Below are 20864 nucleotides of genomic sequence, written 5' to 3'. Positions count from 1 at the left end.
TTGGATAAAAACAATTATTCCTCTCCCTGTAATTAGGACTTTTATTTTTCTTTTCTTTTTGTTGTATCAACCTAGAGCCGTGAATGATAGGTTGTGTTGTCAAATTTTGAGGTTGGGGGGGCCTGTAGTTTTGTTGTTTTGTCCGCTGCCCTGATGCCATCACTCTTTTATATATATAGATTATTTGGCAACTCAGTTCTTCTCTGGGCCTAGAAAAGTTTGTCTGGGAGGGGCTTTCTTCTTCCTCTTCACACCAACACCCCCATCTAGAAGAACGGCCAGCTGCTCCTCAGGTCCTCCTCCGCCCCCAGTGATTTCAGATTTGCATAATAGAACATTTTAATCCCGACCTAGTTGATGCCATGGGCATGGACTAGGTGCCAAGGCATGCAGAGTTGACCTAGAATGAGACCTAATGATAACATAACCATTGGCATGCTGATCGAATATGCAGATGGCCCCAAAGTGGGAGGGATGATGAATCTCCCTAATGACGGGATCAGAATCCAAAGTGACCTTCCCAGATTAGGGAGCTGAATGGCCAAAACTAACCAAATGGATTTCAACAGATGCAGAGTGTATTGGCTTGAAAGCAGTCCCCGTGAAAGGGATCTGGGTGTCTGAGTAGACCGCAACGTGGACATGAGCCAGGAGTGTGAAGCAGCAGCTAAAAAGGCCAATGCGGTTTTAGGTTTCATAAGAGAAGTATAGTGTTTAGATTGAGGGAAGTGATGGTGCCCCTCTCTTCTGCTGTGGTCAGGCCTCACCTGGAATAATAATAAAAGCAATTCAAGGAGGAGGTGGAAGGCCTCCAAAGAAGCATCATCAACAGGATCAAAGGTCTGGAAGCCATGGATCCCTCTGAGGAATGACAAAGGGAGCTGGAGGTGTTTCACTTGGAGAAGAGAAAGTTGAGAGAAGGGGACGGAATAGGCAGGTTCAAGTATTTGCAAGGAAGTCTCATGGAAGAGGCAAGCTTCTTTCCTTCTGCTCCTCCATGGGTTCACACTAAAACCTTAGGAAGATCTTCTGGGAGTCCACTGGAGTCACCTTCTCTGGAGGTTTGTAAGCAGAGGCTGGATATGGACATTGCTTGAGGGATCCATGGCTTCCAGGCCTTTGATCATGTTGGTGACCCTTCTTTGGAGACCTTCTGCATCCAATTGCTTGAATTGCTTGGATGGTGTCTTCCTGCAGAAGGGGATTGGGCTGGTTGGCCTTTGGGGGGGGGGGGTCTCTTCCAACTCTATGGTTCTATGATTCTCATCAAGATGTCCAGAACTGCTGTGGGGTTGGTTCCACCTGGGGTTTGGGAAGGTTCATGGCCCTCCTACCTCCTCCAGCCCTTTCTGAGACAGGTTCATGTTGGGCTCCAGCTCAAGATACTCAATGGCCATCTAAAGAGAGTCCTTCGAACTGAGTGGCTGCTCCCCTCCAGACGAAACCACCGATCCCACTCTCCTGCAGTTCCATCTTCTCAACTTGATGTTCTAGGACGGACATGGGCCAACTTGGTCCCTCCAGGTGTTTTAGACGTCAACTCCCACCATTCCTAACAGCCTCGGGTCCCTTCCTTTCTCCCCCCAGCCGCTTAAGCTGGAGGGACCAAGTTGGCCCATGCCTGTCCTAGAATCTCCATCACCCATCCAAGGTAGACCAGGAAGAGAAAGTAGTCGCAGAGCCTGGATGCCCATCTGTTGAGAGGGCTTCAATTGTGTCTCCATGTGGGGCAGAAGGATTGGATGGCCCTTGAAGCCTCTTCTAAGTGTTATGATTCCATGACTCCATTCAATTCCATGATTCAGGCCTGTCCTTACAATGGCTGCATCCTAGATCGTTGGGCTCTGTAGTTCAGGAGGCAGTTCTCGGGTTCTCTAGAAGTCCAAGGGGGAACCAAGGAACGAGGTGGTATGGATGGGGGACAGAAGGTGACAGCTGAAGGGCAGATGCTGTATGGGAAGACCCCCCTCTGTGGGACAAATAGACAGGAAGTGGACCCCGGAGTGACGTGTTCTGGGCAGCCATCTGCCGGGGGGGGGGGGGGCATAGCCCTGTGCTGCTCTCCTCCTGCCCTGGCCAGACTCCAAAAAGAAGGTTGTGTGTTCATGGGGGTGGGAGTCAGTCCTTCCAAATGTTGTCCTCCCACCACACCCCAAAAGAGCCCAGGTGGTGTGGTTCAGTCTGATGATGAAGGGGGATTTGGGTTTATGCAGGCTGACCAAAGCAATGCTGAAGAGGGAAATCTTGAAGGCTCCGATGCTGGAAATGTTGAAGGCTCTGGCTCTGAATTGTCAGAGAGGCCGCAGGCTAGCAAGGAAACAGAAACTAATGATATGGGTGACCTTTTACAGGATTTAGAACAACAAACAACTCCAGGTGATTCGGGCAGCGAGTGAGAGGAATCTTCTTTAGACAGAAATGCAAGGTTAAGGTTAAAGTTTCATCACCCCAGACGTTCCCTTAGAATAGCTGGCAAACTCATGGGAATTCAAGGGCAGAGAAATGCCTTTTTGGCTTGTAAACATGGGTAAATACAAGAGAAACAGAGAGAGATTTTAGACAAAGCAATGTTGATTTTTGGAAGCACATCTCCTGCCTTGTCTATGCTCATGGAAAAGGATTCTCGTTTATGTTCAAGCCTGGAAACTGTGTTTGGGATTTTACACTTGAGAAGTTCATGATGACTTGTTTTTCAGAACTAATTTCCTATATCAGAGACTTGGAATTATATTCTGCAAATTGTTTTTACTTCTGGATTATATTGCTTTTTTACTGCCATTGCATTTGGATATTTGCTTTCTTTACTGTTTTTTATTCAGACTTTGCTATCTTTTATCAATAAACTGTTTAAATCTAGCCTGCTGTGGTGGAGTGTATGTCAAGAACAAGGTGAACCAGCATCGAGGTGGAACACCAGGGACAGGATTTGCAAACCCAAGATGCCTTTCCACTTGTGCGGAATGGGCCCACGCCTTCACCACACCCAGGCATCGCAATGGCCGGAATCCAGATGGTGGCTCATTGGTGCAGATGGACGCGGACTCATAGAGTCAGGCAAGGGTCACTCGGTCCAACCTCCTGCATGCAAGTGTGCCTCTGACGCAGCCACATCTGGCTGAAATTCACTAATGAGGCAGAGTTGTTCAACTGTGTGAGTGTGAAATGATGGAAAGTCTCGACAAGGTCAGAAATGTCGCGTCTGGGGGCACAAGGCTGCACACTGGGGTGCATGAACCCCCAGGAAAGGCAGAGATGGTGGGCTGCCATTGTCTCCTGAGGAAGAGGGGGGTCCCGGTTGCAAAAGGCACAGCCAATGATGGCAGGCAGCAGCCCCTCCCCTAAAGCAAGGCCCAGCCGTGCTCATTCTCTGTCTCCCACCTGAGGAATGGAGGGAAGGGGGCTCCGGAAGGAGAGACACCTGCGGCTGCCGCCCCCTTCTAAGACTCCCAGGCAAAGGACTAGGATACACCTGGGTCATCTCACCTGGCCAGTCGAGCCCCAGCCTTCCCACCTTCCCCAACACAGAGAGATGCCTCCAAAACGCACCTCGGTCGAGTAAAAGAGTCAGGATAATAGCTTTGTCCCAACTCCTTGTGTACACCTCCGTTTGTCCCTCCCTCTATCCTTGCCCTCCCCCTGCCCCCTAACATTAGAATGACAAAGGCAGGAAAAAGAAAGCGCCTTCCCCACATCTTTCTCCAACACATTCTTGCACGAAAGAACTGTAGCTCTGTGTCTCAATTCCCGACGCTGCTATGCTTCCCCGGCTCCCATAAAGCACACAGGTGTGCTGCGCATCAAGCAAGCGCCTCTGCCATGATGCAAACCAGCTGCAGCCATGCTCTCCATTGCCAAAGGGCTCTTCTGCCTGCGCACAAGCCAGGAACGGTTACAGCAGGGACAGAGATGCTCACGTGCGCCTGGGCTTGAGGTGCACGCTGTGCAAAGGGGTTCACACCAAGTGCCCAGGGTCAAAGGTCTCTGGCCAGCCTGGTGCCCACCCCCCAAGAGACCCCTCCTCACTCCCAGGGCCAGTTTGACCTTTGGGGCCAGCAAAGCAGACGCTGAATATACCCAATGGGGATGGTGGTCAAGCCACAGGTGGGTCTTCCTGCCCCCTCCAAACACAGGCAATCAAAGCAGAGACTGGAATGCAGACTCTTTTAAGGATGTGAGGCTTCCTCCTTCCCTTCTTAGGCAGGGGTCACTTTGCTTTGGGGTCACCAGTTTTTCCCAGATCCAACCCCATGGGACCTCAGAATGAGCAGTCCCAAAAGGTCCTCTTCACCCCACACAATGGGGGGCACTTCAATGGCCATTGTGGCAGCATCCTGCAGAATCCTGACATCTCTAATTTGACAAGGATTCTAAAACCACATCCAACTACAAATCCCAGAATGGGTTTAACCTGATGGCAGTTAAACGTAGGGTGACAGTGCAGGATGAAAAGGGCCCAATCCACCCAGTTCTGGGCTCTGTCTGCAGGACCCCCGCCTTGGACAAACTGCCCCAAAAGCACCAATGTGAGGACTGGTGAAATGTGTGTTCCCACCGCTCTCGCGCCCGCAAGCATGCGCCCACCGCCACTGACCTGGGTGACCTTCTCGGTGACATTGTGGGTGCGTTCCTTGAGTTTGCTGGAGGCGATGATCTCCTTCTCGTTGGAGGGAGAGGTCAGGAAGGCCTCGGCCTTGAAGTCCACAAAGTTGAGGGTGATCTGGGGGATCTTGCTGATGGCGCGGTAGCGCATGAGGTCCGAGTCGGAGGTGGAGTTGAGCAGGTGGCTGCGGGCGTTGTTCATGGCGCCTGCGGGAGACGCGGAGGGGAAGCGGGTCAGGGGTCTGCAAGCCCAGCCCACCCACAGCACAGGACTAGCAATCTCTTGGAGCCTTCAAGTCATCTCCCACTTATGGCGACACTCTCATCGGTTTCTGGTAACCAAAGCCTTCCTCTGAGGCTGAGAGAGTGACTCCAGGCACACAGAGTCAAGCAGGGATTCAAGTGCAAGTGCAATGGTCAATGCCAATTGTGTTTTCCATTAAAGTCAGGATCAGAGGGCGGGTAGTGATGAAAACCAATGAGCAACTGTTGAGTGCCTTCAAGTTCTTTCTGACTTACCAAACCCTGAGGTGACACTATCACAAGTTTTTCCAGGGTAGAGAGCATGTGACCCATGCAAAGTGACTCACTGGGCTTCCATGGCTGAGCAGGGATTCAAACTCTAGTCTCCAGTCTCCAGAGCCCAATGCCAACTCAAGTAGCCATATAGGGTTCATAGATGTGTTTCGGGGGGGGGGGGGGCAGGGGAAGACTGTTGGGGCTTTATTATGGACTTTTTAGGCTGCCATGCGGAGAAAACATGTGCTCATCCTCACGACATCCAAGGCCCAAGCACTGCCAAGGATGGAGCTGTAGGCAAAACCTTCAGTCTTGATGGTATCCCATCTGGGGCATACAAAGTCCATGGGCCACAAGCAACCCTCACCTTTCACAGGCAGATGGCCAGGCCCTAATACTGGTACATCCACCCACAACTTGGATCTGAGCTATGCAAGTGGGCACTTCTGCTCAGCTCTCCATGGCTGGAGGTCCCCACTGAAGGTGCCGGTTCCCCCCAAGAAGGCACAATTGCATGGTTCTACACGAGGCCTGCTTTGTGCTTAGAGACCGTCTATGGCACCAAGGTCAAGAGCAGACCTTGAGGCTCTCACTGTTGGGAATCACCCTGGACTACTCAAGTCCAAATGTAGTTAGATAGATGATAGAGTTAGATTGAGGGAATCCTTTCCCTGTTTCCAAAGCATGCCTAGACAGGCTTTACTGTGTTTCACTCTATCCTGTGTACGTCACATCCCTTACTTTGAAGTTAGTAGAAATGTGAATCTTCAGGACACTAACTTCTCATTGATCAGAATGTCTTTTATGGCCCCAATAAACTGGACCATGACGTTGGAACCATTTTGGTTCTCTCTTCTTCTCCCTTGGTTCTTCTAGCTAAAAAGAAGCATCTCGCTGTCTCTCCTGGCAAGATGTAACTATGTAGATGTTTGTTATTTTTCCTTTCTTATTTTTCCTTAGAAACCAGTCTAGAGTAGACTACATAGCTCCCAAGCCTTTCTATCTACAATGGAGTTCTTTTTACCTGAATAAATACTTTTTGAACTTTTATTGAGACTCTGCAGTCCATTGCAATCCTAAATGGTCAAAGGCTTCTCTTTGCTCGCTCCGTGTAAGTAACTGTTGCATTTGAAAGCTTTGCTTTTGCTACTCTGCTGATTTTGGTGGAATCTCTCCCAGAGAGGGTTAAATTGAGTCTAACCGCTCAGAGATTACCACAACACTCACATCCCCAGAAACAGAGGATGAGGTGACCCCAAAGGCCTTGGACGACAAGGATGATGATGAGGTGAGTCCACCTCCAAGGGCCACCCTGCAAGGCGGTCCACCCAACCTCTGCTCAAATGAGGGAGACCTCCCATCCATGTAGACCCCCTCCCACCGACTGACCTGTGCTGGCGTGGCGGCTGTGCCCGCGGCCCTTCTCTCCCTCGCCCTTCATGGCCTCGATGTCGTCCACGGAGGAGGCCCGGCGCACGCTGTAGAAGCTCTCCCTTGAGCGGCTGCGCACCAGGCTGCAGTTGGAGAAGGAGGCCTCCAGGCTGAGGCGGGCCTTCTCCGCGCGGGGCGAGGAGTGGGTCACGGGGGGCTCCAGGCGACCTCCTCCGCCTCCGCCGCCTCCTCCGTCGCTGCCCTCCTCCCCCTCGTTGTCTTCCTCCTCCTCCTCCAGTTCATCCTCCTCCTGGGGCTCCATCAGGGCCTGCTGGTCCTCGGGGCCGCCGCAGCCCAGGCAGTGGTTGTCCAGGGAGGCCGTGACCTCATCCAGTGCCACCGACTCGCTGCTCCTCTTGGAGAAGTCCACCACCAGCACTGAGGCCCCCTCCGGGTCCGGGTCCTGCGGCAAGGACTGCTTGCTCCCCGCCAAGGCCAGCAGCGCAGGCAGCTTCAGCCGGAAGGACTTCCCGCGGCCTGAGGGTGGGGGGAAAGGTCAAGAGGCAGTTAAGGTGGGCAAAAGCCCTGTGGCCACCCCAACCTCCTAGAAGCCCACCCGGAAGGTAACCCAGTGGTCATCCTTTGTCCAGCAGCCCCTTGGAAGACAACCCAGTGCTGGACTCTAAGTCATCCTTTGTCCAGCAGATAGCCTTCTATGAGGTTCTCAGGCGTCCTGCTCCAGGTGCATCTACACTGTGGAACGAATGCAGTTTGGCACCACTTGAACTGCTACAGCTCAATGTGATGGAATCTGGGAGTTGTAATTCCCCCCCCCTTTTTTTATTATTTCCAAAGTGTACACATTATAACATAACTATTGGTATATAAAGCCACTAGTTAACAGTACTAATTTTGCATCTTCTAATAATAGTAAAACATTAAAAAGAAAACTTCCTAACTCTACACCGGGACAGAGTCTTAACAATATTTTACCCTATCACAGCTCTTAACAAGCAACACATATAATGTACATAAAGGGAGTTGCGGTTTTCCAATGCCTTTAGCCCTCTCTGCCAAAAAGTACAGGGACTCACCAAACTACATCTCTCACAATTCCACAGCATGGAGCCATGTCAGTTAAAATGATGTCAAATGCATTCCTTCTGCAATGCGGATGCACTTTATGACCTGCTTCTCCCAAGCTCCCCAGACCGGTCACTTTCTTTCATCGCCTGCCTCTCAATCCCTCCTGGATGGCCAGCGGTGGGGCCAGAATGCACTTTGGCGCATGCCCCCTCCCCATCCCTTTCTTTCTATGGTCCCTTCCTACCTGTGGGGAGCCAGGCGGCTGGAGAGACCCAGTGGTTGGTGTTCTTGACTGGACTGGTCAGCAGGTTCCGGTCCATCACCACCTCGAAGTTGAGGATGAACATGATGACGGCCCCATCCTCGTTCTTCACCGGGACCACGTCCACCAGGCACAGGAAGCAGCTGCCTGGAGCGGACAAAGGGGAGTAAGAAGAAGCATAAGCATAGGCACATGAAAGGGAGTGCTCATCCCCCTCCCCAATGGGCACCGGAGAGCTCTACGAATCCCAAGACCCCAATGGAGGCAGAACTAAAGGGCTGCAAGTATGTTGCATAAAATGCAACACAAAAGACAGACAGATGGAGGTGTGAAAGCTGAAGTGGGAATGTTATGGGTGGCATTTATTGGGGATTGATCGGTATCCTCCAGTTTGCGGGCCCTCGTTTTATGGGGGACATGGACACGTAGGAGCCAGTTTGGAGAAGGGCAACAAGGGTGAAGCAAGGCATGGAGAATGAAAGCCATGAAGAAAGGCTGAAGCAGCCGAAAGGAAAAGGCCGGGACATGGTCTCCTTCTCTAAAGACCTCAAGCGTCATCCCAGAAAGGATGAGGCCAGGCCTCACGGCTTGAATGACAGAAGGACAGATTTATCCTGAATATTAGAAGGAAATCCTTGACAACGAGAGAGGTTCAGCAATGGAACTATTTGCGCAGAGAGTTGGTGGGACCTCATTTTCTAGATGTCTCCAAAAAGAGGCTGGACAGCAGGCTTGTGCAATTCATAGAATCATAGAATAGTAGAGTTGGAAGAAACCTCATGGACCATCCAGTCCAACCCCATTCTGCCAAGAAGCAGGAAATTGCATTCAAAGCACCCCTGACAGATGGCCATCCAGCCTCTGCTTAAAAGCCTCCAAGGAAGGAGCCTCCACCACATTCGGCTGGAGGGCGACCTGTTTTTGCTAGCTGAATTTCATTGGGTACCCAGATCCGTTTTCGGGAGCCTTCCGAAAATTGGCTAATAGAAAAATCTGTTTTTGGCTAGGCAGTCCAAAGATCCAGGAAGATCCGGCCAATTGGCGGCAATGGGGAACTTACAGTTTGAACCCGGAGCCCCCGGTGGTGTAGTGGATTAAAGCCTTGTAATTTGAAGGTTGGGTTGCTGACCTGAAGGCTGCCAAGGTTCGAATCCCACCCGGGGAGAGTGCGGATGAGCTCCCTCTGTCAGCTCCAGCTCCATGCTGGGACATGAGGGAAGCCTCCCACAAGGATGGTAAAAATATCAAAAACATCCGGGCATCCCCTGGGCAACGTCCTTGCAGATGGCCAATTCTCTCACTCCAGAAGCAACTTGCAGTTTCTCAAGTAGCTCCTGACACGAAAAAAAAAAAGTGTGAACCCAGGAGAAGACGACATGCAAAGGGTGTTGCACCCCAGACCTGAAGCCACTTATAACCAGATTTATTGTAAAAACACATAAAAGATATATACAGTAGAGTCTCGCTTATCCAACCTCCATTTATCCAACGTTCTGCATTATCCAACACAGTCTGCCTTTTAGTAGTCAATGTTTTTGTAGTCAATGTGTTCAATACATTGCGATATTTTGGTGCTAAATTCATCAATATAGTAATTACTATATTACGTTACCATATACTGAACTGCTTTTTCTGTCGATTTGGTGTAAAACATGATGTTTTGGTGCTTAATTTGTAAAATTATAATGTAATGTAATGTTTAATAGGCTTTTCCTGAATCCCTCCTTATTATCCAACATTTTCACTTATCCAACGTTCTGTCAGCCTGTTTATGTTGGATAAGTGAGACTCTACTGTATATATCTTTGTGTGTGTGTTTTACAATAAACTGTTTGCCTTTACTCTGGACTCCTGTGTGATGCTCTGTGTTGGGAATCATCCTGGACTACTCAAGTCTAAATGTAGTCAGATAGATGATAGAGTTAGATTGAGGGAATCCTTTCCCTGTTTCCAAAGCATGTCTAGATAGGCTTTACTGTGTTTCACTCTATCCTGTGTACGTCACATCCCTTACTTTGAAGTTGGTAGAAATGTGAATCTTCAGGACACTAACTTCTCATTGGTCAGAATGTCTTTTATGGCCCCAATAAACTGGACCATGAAGTTGGAACCATTTTGGTTCTCTCTTCTCCCTTTGTTCTTCTAGCTAACAACACGTCCTGCTATCTCTCCTGGCAAGATGTAACTACTTAGATGTTTGTTATTTTTCCTTTCTTATTTTTCCTTAGAAACCAGTCTAGAGTAGACTAGACAGCTCCCAAGCCTTTCTATCTACAATGGAATTCTTTTTAGCTGAATAAATACTTTTTGAACTTTTACTGAGACTCTGCAGTTGATTGCCATCCTAAGTTGAAAGGCTTTTCTCTGCTCACCCCCGTGTAAGTAACTGTTGCATTTGAAAGCTTTTGCTTTTGCTACTCTTCTGCATTTTGATGGAATCTTCCCCAGAGAGGGTTGAATTGAGTCTAACCGCTCAGAGATTGCCACAACACTCTGGTCATAGGTGGCTTCAGGTGTGGGTTGCAAAACACTTTGCATGTCCTCTTCTCTTAGGTCCAAACTGGGGTTTAAAGCCAGGAGACCCTCTCAAACACCATTCTGCCATGAAGGGGGGGGGGGGGGGCAGCTGGTGCTAAGATGGTGCATGTGTGTTGAATCCACTTAAACAGGCCACACTCTCTTGACCTCTCGTTCCATCCCACTGACCCACATAAGCAGAAGCGTGGCCGATTTGTCTTGTGTGTATTTGCACTGAGATCATGTTCTATGTACATCTCTGGACGTTCAGCACCATCAGGCACCCCAGCAAGAGCCCTCCCCTCATTTCCGTCTTGCGCATGGAGTGGGTGGCATGGCAGATTGAGGCAGAACAACCCATAATCCGCCCAGAGCATTTCTGACAGCTGCGGCGCTAATCCGGCACAACTGGAGCCAGAGGGGGATTATCTCACGCTCATCTGGGGGAGAAGACCCCCGCACTCCCGTAAATCCCAGAGCTAACACCAGAGGATCAGCTACTCCCACTCCAATCAATGGGGGATCCAAATGGGGTGGGAGAGAGGGGTCCGTCCTGGTGAGGGGGGGGGGTCATAATGGCCTTTCGATGGGATGCAGCGGGGAGATTTTGCTGCCCAGAGGTCAAGCGCCAACACCGTTGAACCTCATTCCAGGCCTGACCTCATTTGCAAGAGGAGCCAAAGGGATTTGGAGCCTTCCTCCTCCTCCTCATCCAGATGCTCAGATCCCAAAGATAGCCCCTTGACCCCACACCCTTGGACACTGCAAAGCCTTAGAACGAACACAGGAGGCAGCAGCAGGGACAAATGAAAGCCTGCCAGGACAAAACACTCTGCACATGCTCAGGAGCCAGCTTTGGCCCTCCAGGTGTTTTGGATTGCAACTCCCACCATTCCCAACAGCTTCAGGCCCCTTCCTTTCCCCCCTCGGCCGCTTAAGCGGCCGAGGGGGGAAAGGAAGGGGCCTGAGGCTGTTGGGAATGGTGGGAGTTGCAATCCAAAACACCTGGAGGGAAGGCCCAAGTTTGCCCATGCTCATGTATAAATCTACACTGAACACATAATGCTGTTTCATCGCAGCCCCAGACCCCTCTCAATATGTGGAACTAGGTCCTAGGGGTCACTCACCACCAAGTCACAGGTCAAGGCTGGACACAAGGGTCTCCTTGTCCAGTGTGAAGGGAGACGGACATTGGGATGGACGGCCAGCCAGCAGAGGAGAGAAGCCTGGAAGGAGGCTGCTGGGGATCCTGGGACCGTGCGAGGCCGGGATTTTATGCCTAAATATGGCCAGGTCCAGAGCAACGCCATGGCAACAGGGACGCAGGACGAGGCAACCTGACCCCAGGCGAGTGAGTGAGTGAGGAAGGGAGGGAGGGAGACAAGGCAGAAGGGGTCAGGGCCAGAGGAGGAGGAGGAAGAGAGGCTTCCAAGGGACGTCCAAGGCCTTGCTGGCTGTGACTGACCACTCCAAGGTCCACCCAGGGCCAAAGCATGAGGACACTTGGGGATGCCAAGGGGGTGGGGCCTGGCGGGGGTCCCAAAAGGTGGGGCCTGGGAGGAGGAGGAGGAAGAGAGGCTTCCAAGGGATGTCCAAGGCCTTGCTTGCTTTGACTGACCACTCCAAGGTCCACCCAGGGCCAAAGCATGAGGACACCTGGGGATGCCAAGGGGGCAGAGCCTGGTGGGGGTCCCAAAAGGTGGGGCCTGGGAGGAGGAGGAGGAAGAGAGGCTTCCAAGGGATGTCCAAGGCCTTGCTTGCTTTGACTGACCACTCCAAGGTCCACCCAGGGCCAAAGCATGAGGACACCTGGGGATGCCAAGGGGGCAGAGCCTGGTGGGGGTCCCAAAAGGTGGGGCCTGGGAGGAGGAGGAGGAAGAGAGGCTTCCAAGGGATGTCCAAGGCCTTGCTTGCTTTGACTGACCACTCCAGGGGTCACCCAGGGCCAAAGCATGAGGACACCTGGGGATGCCAAGGGGGCAGAGCCTGGTGGGGGTCCCAAAAGGTGGGGCCTGGGAGGAGGAGGAGGAAGAGAGGCTTCCAAGGGATGTCCAAGGCCTTGCTTGCTTTGACTGACCACTCCAAGGTCCACCCAGGGCCAAAGCATGAGGACACCTGGGGATGCCAAGGGGGCAGAGCCTGGTGGGGGTCCCAAAAGGTGGGGCCTGGGAGGAGGAGGAGGAAGAGAGGCTTCCAAGGGACGTCCAAGGCCTTGCTGGCTTTGACTGACCACTCCAAGGTCCACCCAGGGCCAAAGCATGAGGACACCTGGGGATGCCAAGGGGGCAGAGCCTGGTGGGGGTCCCAAAAGGTGGGGCCTGGGAGGAGGAGGAGGAAGAGAGGCTTCCAAGGGACGTCCAAGGCCTTGCTGGCTTTGACTGACCACTCCAAGGTCCACCCAGGGCCAAAGCATGAGGACACTTGGGGATGCCAAGGGGGGCAGAGCCTGGCGGGGGTCCCAAAAGGTGGGGCCTGGGAGGAGGAGGAGGAAGAGAGGCTTCCAAGGGACGTCCAAGGCCTTGCTGGCTGTGACTGACCACTCCAAGGTCCACCCAGGGCCAAAGCATGAGGACACCTGGGGATGCCAAGGGGGCAGAGCCTGGTGGGGGTCCCAAAAGGTGGGGCCTGGGAGGAGGAGGAGGAAGAGAGGCTCCCAAGGGACGTCCAAGGCCTTGCTTGCTTTGACTGACCACTCCAAGGTCCACCCAGGGCCAAAGCATGAGGACACCTGGGGATGCCAAGGGGGCAGAGCCTGGTGGGGGTCCCAAAAGGTGGGGCCTGGGAGGAGGAGGAGGAAGAGAGGCTTCCAAGGGACGTCCAAGGCCTTGCTGGCTTTGACTGACCACTCCAAGGTCCACCCAGGGCCAAAGCATGAGGACACTTGGGGATGCCAAGGGGGCAGAGCCTGGCGGGGGTCCCAAAAGGTGGGGCCTGGGAGGAGGAGGAGGAAGAGAGGCTTCCAAGGGACGTCCAAGGCCTTGCTGGCTGTGACTGACCACTCCAAGGTCCACCCAGGGCCAAAGCATGAGGACACCTGGGGATGCCAAGGGGGCAGAGCCTGGCGGGGGTCCCAAAAGGTGGGGCCTGGGAGGAGGAGGAGGAAGAGAGGCTTCCAAGGGACGTCCAAGGCCTTGCTGGCTGTGACTGACCACTCCAAGGTCCACCCAGGGCCAAAGCATGAGGACACCTGGGGATGCCAAGGGGGCAGAGCCTGGTGGGGGTCCCAAAAGGTGGGGCCTGGGAGGAGGAGGAGGAAGAGAGGCTTCCAAGGGATGTCCAAGGCCTTGCTTGCTTTGACTGACCACTCCAAGGTCCACCCAGGGCCAAAGCATGAGGACACCTGGGGATGCCAAGGGGGCAGAGCCTGGTGGGGGTCCCAAAAGGTGGGGCCTGGGAGGAGGAGGAGGAAGAGAGGCTTCCAAGGGATGTCCAAGGCCTTGCTTGCTTTGACTGACCACTCCAGGGGTCACCCAGGGCCAAAGCATGAGGACACCTGGGGATGCCAAGGGGGCAGAGCCTGGCGGGGGTCCCAAAAGGTGGGGCCTGGGAGGAGGAGGAGGAAGAGAGGCTTCCAAGGGATGTCCAAGGCCTTGCTTGCTTTGACTGACCACTCCAAGGTCCACCCAGGGCCAAAGCATGAGGACACCTGGGGATGCCAAGGGGGCAGAGCCTGGCGGGGGTCCCAAAAGGTGGGGCCTGGGAGGAGGAGGAGGAAGAGAGGCTTCCAAGGGATGTCCAAGGCCTTGCTTGCTTTGACTGACCACTCCAAGGTCCACCCAGGGCCAAAGCATGAGGACACCTGGGGATGCCAAGGGGGCAGAGCCTGGTGGGGGTCCCAAAAGGTGGGGCCTGGGAGGAGGAGGAGGAAGAGAGGCTTCCAAGGGATGTCCAAGGCCTTGCTTGCTTTGACTGACCACTCCAAGGTCCACCCAGGGCCAAAGCATGAGGACACCTGGGGATGCCAAGGGGGCAGAGCCTGGCGGGGGTCCCAAAAGGTGGGGCCTGGGAGGAGGAGGAGGAAGAGAGGCTTCCAAGGGATGTCCAAGGCCTTGCTTGCTTTGACTGACCACTCCAAGGTCCACCCAGGGCCAAAGCATGAGGACACCTGGGGATGCCAAGGGGGCAGAGCCTGGCGGGGGTCCCAAAAGGTGGGGCCTGGGAGGAGGAGGAGGAAGAGAGGCTTCCAAGGGACGTCCAAGGCCTTGCTTGCTTTGACTGACCACTCCAAGGGTCACCCAGGGCCAAAGCATGAGGACACCTGGGGATGCCAAGGGGGTGGGGCCTGGCGGGGGTCCCAAAAGGTGGGGCCTGTGAAGAGGAGGAGGAAGAGAGGCTCCCAAGGGACGTCCAAGGCCTTGCTGGCTGTGACTGACCACTCCAAGGTCCACCCAGGGCCAAAGCATGAGGACACTTGGGGATGCCAAGGGGGCAGAGCCTGGTGGGGGTCCCAAAAGGTGGGGCCTGGGAGGAGGAGGAGGAAGAGAGGCTTCCAAGGGATGTCCAAGGCCTTGCTTGCTTTGACTGACCACTCCAAGGTCCACCCAGGGCCAAAGCATGAGGACACTTGGGGATGCCAAGGGGGGCAGAGCCTGGTGGGGGTCCCAAAAGGTGGGGCCTGGGAGGAGGAGGAGGAAGAGAGGCTCCCAAGGGACGTCCAAGGCCTTGCTTGCTTTGACTGACCACTCCAAGGTCCACCCAGGGCCAAAGCATGAGGACACCTGGGGATGCCAAGGGGGCAGAGCCTGGCGGGGGTCCCAAAAGGTGGGGCCTGGGAGGAGGAGGAGGAAGAGAGGCTTCCAAGGGACGTCCAAGGCCTTGCTTGCTTTGACTGACCACTCCAAGGGTCACCCAGGGCCAAAGCATGAGGACACCTGGGGATGCCAAGGGGGTGGGGCCTGGTGGGGGTCCCAAAAGGTGGGGCCTGTGAAGAGGAGGAGGAAGAGAGGCTCCCAAGGGACGTCCAAGGCCTTGCTGGCTGTGACTGACCACTCCAAGGTCCACCCAGGGCCAAAGCATGAGGACACCTGGGGATGCCAAGGGGGCAGAGCCTGGTGGGGGTCCCAAAAGGTGGGGCCTGGGAGGAGGAGGAGGAAGAGAGGCTCCCAAGGGACGTCCAAGGCCTTGCTGGCTGTGACTGACCACTCCAAGGTCCACCCAGGGCCAAAGCATGAGGACACTTGGGGATGCCAAGGGGGCAGAGCCTGGTGGGGGTCCCAAAAGGTGGGGCCTGGGAGGAGGAGGAGGAAGAGAGGCTCCCAAGGGACGTCCAAGGCCTTGCTGGCTGTGACTGACCACTCCAAGGTCCAGCCAGGGCCAAAGCATGAGGACACTTGGGGATGCCAAGGGGGGCAGAGCCTGGTGGGGGTCCCAAAAGGTGGGGCCTGGGAGGAGGAGGAGGAAGAGAGGCTCCCAAGGGACGTCCAAGGCCTTGCTGGCTTTGACTGACCACTCCAAGGTCCACCCAGGGCCAAAGCATGAGGACACTTGGGGATGCCAAGGGGGCAGAGCCTGGCGGGGGTCCCAAAAGGTGGGGCCTGTGAAGAGGAGGAGGAAGAGAGGCTTCCAAGGGACGTCCAAGGCCTTGCTGGCTTTGACTGACCACTCCAAGGTCCACCCAGGGCCAAAGCATGAGGACACCTGGGGATGCCAAGGGGGCAGAGCCTGGCGGGGGTCCCAAAAGGTGGGGCCTGTGAAGAGGAGGAGGAAGAGAGGCTCCCAAGGGACGTCCAAGGCCTTGCTGGCTGTGACTGACCACTCCAAGGTCCACCCAGGGCCAAAGCATGAGGACACCTGGGGATGCCAAGGGGGCAGAGCCTGGCGGGGGTCCCAAAAGGTGGGGCCTGGGAGGAGGAGGAGGAAGAGAGGCTTCCAAGGGATGTCCAAGGCCTTGCTGGCTGTGACTGACCACTCCAAGGTCCACCCAGGGCCAAAGCATGAGGACACTTGGGGATGCCAAGGGGGCAGAGCCTGGCGGGGGTCCCAAAAGGTGGGGCCTGTGAAGAGGAGGAGGAAGAGAGGCTTCCAAGGGACGTCCAAGGCCTTGCTGGCTTTGACTGACCACTCCAAGGTCCACCCAGGGCCAAAGCATGAGGACACCTGGGGATGCCAAGGGGGCAGAGCCTGGCGGGGGTCCCAAAAGGTGGGGCCTGTGAAGAGGAGGAGGAAGAGAGGCTCCCAAGGGACGTCCAAGGCCTTGCTGGCTGTGACTGACCACTCCAAGGTCCACCCAGGGCCAAAGCATGAGGACACTTGGGGATGCCAAGGGGGCAGAGCCTGGTGGGGGTCCCAAAAGGTGGGGCCTGGGAGGAGGAGGAGGAAGAGAGGCTTCCAAGGGACGTCCAAGGCCTTGCTGGCTTTGACTGACCACTCCAAGGTCCACCCAGGGCCAAAGCATGAGGACACCTGGGGATGCCAAGGGGGCAGAGCCTGGCGGGGGTCCCAAAAGGTGGGGCCTGGGAGGAGGAGGAGGAAGAGAGGCTTCCAAGGGATGTCCAAGGCCTTGCTGGCTTTGACTGACCACTCCAAGGTCCACCCAGGGCCAAAGCATGAGGACACCTGGGGATGCCAAGGGGGCAGAGCCTGGTGGGGGTCCCAAAAGGTGGGGCCTGGGAGGAGGAGGAGGAAGAGAGGCTTCCAAGGGATGTCCAAGGCCTTGCTGGCTTTGACTGACCACTCCAAGGTCCACCCAGGGCCAAAGCATGAGGACACCTGGGGATGCCAAGGGGGCAGAGCCTGGCGGGGGTCCCAAAAGGTGGGGCCTGGGAGGAGGAGGAGGAAGAGAGGCTTCCAAGGGATGTCCAAGGCCTTGCTGGCTTTGACTGACCACTCCAAGGTCCACCCAGGGCCAAAGCATGAGGACACCTGGGGATGCCAAGGGGGCAGAGCCTGGCGGGGGTCCCAAAAGGTGGGGCCTGGGAGGAGGAGGAGGAAGAGAGGCTTCCAAGGGATGTCCAAGGCCTTGCTGGCTTTGACTGACCACTCCAAGGTCCACCCAGGGCCAAAGCATGAGGACACCTGGGGATGCCAAGGGGGCAGAGCCTGGTGGGGGTCCCAAAAGGTGGGGCCTGGGAGGAGGAGGAGGAAGAGAGGCTTCCAAGGGATGTCCAAGGCCTTGCTGGCTTTGACTGACCACTCCAAGGTCCACCCAGGGCCAAAGCATGAGGACACCTGGGGATGCCAAGGGGGCAGAGCCTGGCGGGGGTCCCAAAAGGTGGGGCCTGGGAGGAGGAGGAGGAAGAGAGGCTTCCAAGGGATGTCCAAGGCCTTGCTGGCTTTGACTGACCACTCCAAGGTCCACCCAGGGCCAAAGCATGAGGACACCTGGGGATGCCAAGGGGGCAGAGCCTGGCGGGGGTCCCAAAAGGTGGGGCCTGGGAGGAGGAGGAGGAAGAGAGGCTTCCAAGGGATGTCCAAGGCCTTGCTGGCTTTGACTGACCACTCCAAGGTCCACCCAGGGCCAAAGCATGAGGACACCTGGGGATGCCAAGGGGGCAGAGCCTGGTGGGGGTCCCAAAAGGTGGGGCCTGGGAGGAGGAGGAGGAAGAGAGGCTTCCAAGGGATGTCCAAGGCCTTGCTGGCTGTGACTGACCACTCCAAGGTCCACCCAGGGCCAAAGCATGAGGACACTTGGGGATGCCAAGGGGGCAGAGCCTGGCGGGGGTCCCAAAAGGTGGGGCCTGTGAAGAGGAGGAGGAAGAGAGGCTTCCAAGGGACGTCCAAGGCCTTGCTGGCTTTGACTGACCACTCCAAGGTCCACCCAGGGCCAAAGCATGAGGACACCTGGGGATGCCAAGGGGGCAGAGCCTGGCGGGGGTCCCAAAAGGTGGGGCCTGGGAGGAGGAGGAGGAAGAGAGGCTTCCAAGGGATGTCCAAGGCCTTGCTGGCTGTGACTGACCACTCCAAGGTCCACCCAGGGCCAAAGCATGAGGACACTTGGGGATGCCAAGGGGGCAGAGCCTGGTGGGGGTCCCAAAAGGTGGGGCCTGGGAGGAGGAGGAGGAAGAGAGGCTTCCAAGGGACGTCCAAGGCCTTGCTGGCTTTGACTGACCACTCCAAGGTCCACCCAGGGCCAAAGCATGAGGACACCTGGGGATGCCAAGGGGGCAGAGCCTGGTGGGGGTCCCAAAAGGTGGGGCCTGGGAGGAGGAGGAGGAAGAGAGGCTCCCAAGGGACGTCCAAGGCCTTGCTGGCTGTGACTGACCACTCCAAGGTCCACCCAGGGCCAAAGCATGAGGACACCTGGGGATGCCAAGGGGGCAGAGCCTGGCGGGGGTCCCAAAAGGTGGGGCCTGGGAGGAGGAGGAGGAAGAGAGGCTTCCAAGGGATGTCCAAGGCCTTGCTTGCTTTGACTGACCACTCCAAGGTCCACCCAGGGCCAAAGCATGAGGACACCTGGGGATGCCAAGGGGGCAGAGCCTGGTGGGGGTCCCAAAAGGTGGGGCCTGGGAGGAGGAGGAGGAAGAGAGGCTTCCAAGGGACGTCCAAGGCCTTGCTGGCTTTGACTGACCACTCCAAGGTCCATCCAGGGCCAAAGCATGAGGACACCTGGGGATGCCAAGGGGGTGGGGCCTGGTGGGGGTCCCAAAAGGTGGGGCCTGGGAGGAGGAGGAGGAAGAGAGGCTTCCAAGGGATGTCCAAGGCCTTGCTTGCTTTGACTGACCACTCCAAGGTCCACCCAGGGCCAAAGCATGAGGACACTTGGGGATGCCAAGGGGGCAGAGCCTGGTGGGGGTCCCAAAAGGTGGGGCCTGTGAAGAGGAGGAGGAAGAGAGGCTCCCAAGGGACGTCCAAGGCCTTGCTGGCTGTGACTGACCACTCCAAGGTCCAGCCAGGGCCAAAGCATGAGGACACCTGGGGATGCCAAGGGGGCAGAGCCTGGCGGGGGTCCCAAAAGGTGGGGCCTGGGAGGAGGAGGAGGAAGAGAGGCTTCCAAGGGACGTCCAAGGCCTTGCTGGCTTTGACTGACCACTCCAAGGTCCACCCAGGGCCAAAGCATGAGGACACCTGGGGATGCCAAGGGGGCAGAGCCTGGTGGGGGTCCCAAAAGGTGGGGCCTGGGAGGAGGAGGAGGAAGAGAGGCTTCCAAGGGACGTCCAAGGCCTTGCTGGCTTTGACTGACCACTCCAAGGTCCACCCAGGGCCAAAGCATGAGGACACCTGGGGATGCCAAGGGGGTGGGGCCTGGTGGGGGTCCCAAAAGGTGGGGCCTGGGAGGAGGAGGAGGAAGAGAGGCTTCCAAGGGATGTCCAAGGCCTTGCTTGCTTTGACTGACCACTCCAGGGGTCACCCAGGGCCAAAGCATGAGGACACTTGGGGATGCCAAGGGGGCAGGGCCTGGAGGGGCACCAAGGGGCGGGGCCTGATGACATCACAGAGGGAGAGGGGACGCCCAGCACGCCAGGGCTGCACGCAATTAAAAATACAGTAGAGTCTCGTTTATCCAACGTAAACGGGCCGGCAGAACGTTGGATAAGCGAATATGTTGGATAATAAGGAGAAAGGAAAAGCCTATTAAACATCAAATTAAGTTATGATTTTACAAATTAAGCACCAAAACATCATGTTATACAACAAATTTGACAGAAAAAGTAGTTCAATACGTAGTAATGCTATGTAGTAATTGCTGTATTTACGAATTTAGCACCAAAATATCACGATATATTGAAAACATTGACTACAAAAATGTGTTGGATAATCCAGAACGTTGGATAAGCGAGTGTTGGATAAGTGAGACTCTACTGTACACCCCAACACAGAGATCCGTGAATTATCCAAGGAGGACCCACCCACAGTGTCGATCAAAAAGAAATATGGGACTTTTCACAGCAAACATTAATGACGGGCTTTATGAATTAGAGGAATGCCATAAAAAGTATTCAACTTGTATGCAGAACGCATCATGCGACGTGCGGGGCTTGAGGAATCCAAGGCCGGAGTTAAAATTGCTGGAAGAAACATTAACAACCTTAGGTATGCAGATGATACCACTCTGATGGCCGAAAGCGAGGAGGAGCTGAGGAGCCTTATCACCAAGGTGGAAGGAAGATGAAAGGGCAAAAGCTGGGTTGTAGTTAAACGTCAAGAAAACCAAGATCATGGCAACGACACCTATTGATAACTGGCAAATAGAAGGAGAAAACGTGGAGGCAGTGACAGACTTTATATTTCTAGGTGCGAAGATTCTGCAGCCAGGAAATCAGAAGACGTTTCCTTCTTGGGAGGAGAGCAATGGCCAACCTGGACAAAATACTGAAGAGCAGAGACATCACACTGGCCATGAAGGTCCACATAGTCTAAGCCAGGGGTCCTCAAACTTTTTAAGCCGAGGGCCGGTCCACAATCCTTCAGACTGTTGAGGGGCCGGATTATCATTTGAAAAAAAAAATACAAACAAATTCCGATGCACATTGCACATGTCTTATTTGTAGTGCAAAAACAACAACAAGAACAAGAACAATGAAAGAACAATACATTATTTAAAAATAAAAACAATTTTAACCAACATACATTT

At 54.9% G+C, this 20864-nt stretch overlaps 1 protein-coding gene across 1 annotated transcript in view; it reads right to left on the bottom strand.

The window, feature by feature from the left end:
* Positions 1-20864, bottom strand: part of kcnh2 (potassium voltage-gated channel subfamily H member 2) — a 105287-nt gene that overhangs the window by 39718 nt on the left and 44705 nt on the right. Inside the window, exons 3-5 of the mRNA XM_062983679.1 lie at positions 7820-7984; positions 6508-7026; positions 4592-4806 (exon numbers count right to left, since the gene is read on the bottom strand). Coding sequence (XP_062839749.1) covers positions 4592-4806; positions 6508-7026; positions 7820-7984 — 899 coding nt within the window. The remainder of the gene's footprint in view (positions 1-4591; positions 4807-6507; positions 7027-7819; positions 7985-20864) is intronic.

The sequence above is a fragment of the Anolis carolinensis genome, chromosome 6 (genome assembly GCF_035594765.1).
Source record: "Anolis carolinensis isolate JA03-04 chromosome 6, rAnoCar3.1.pri, whole genome shotgun sequence".
Lineage (NCBI taxonomy): Eukaryota > Metazoa > Chordata > Lepidosauria > Squamata > Dactyloidae > Anolis > Anolis carolinensis.
This window is presented reverse-complemented; position numbering and strand designations above follow the sequence as displayed.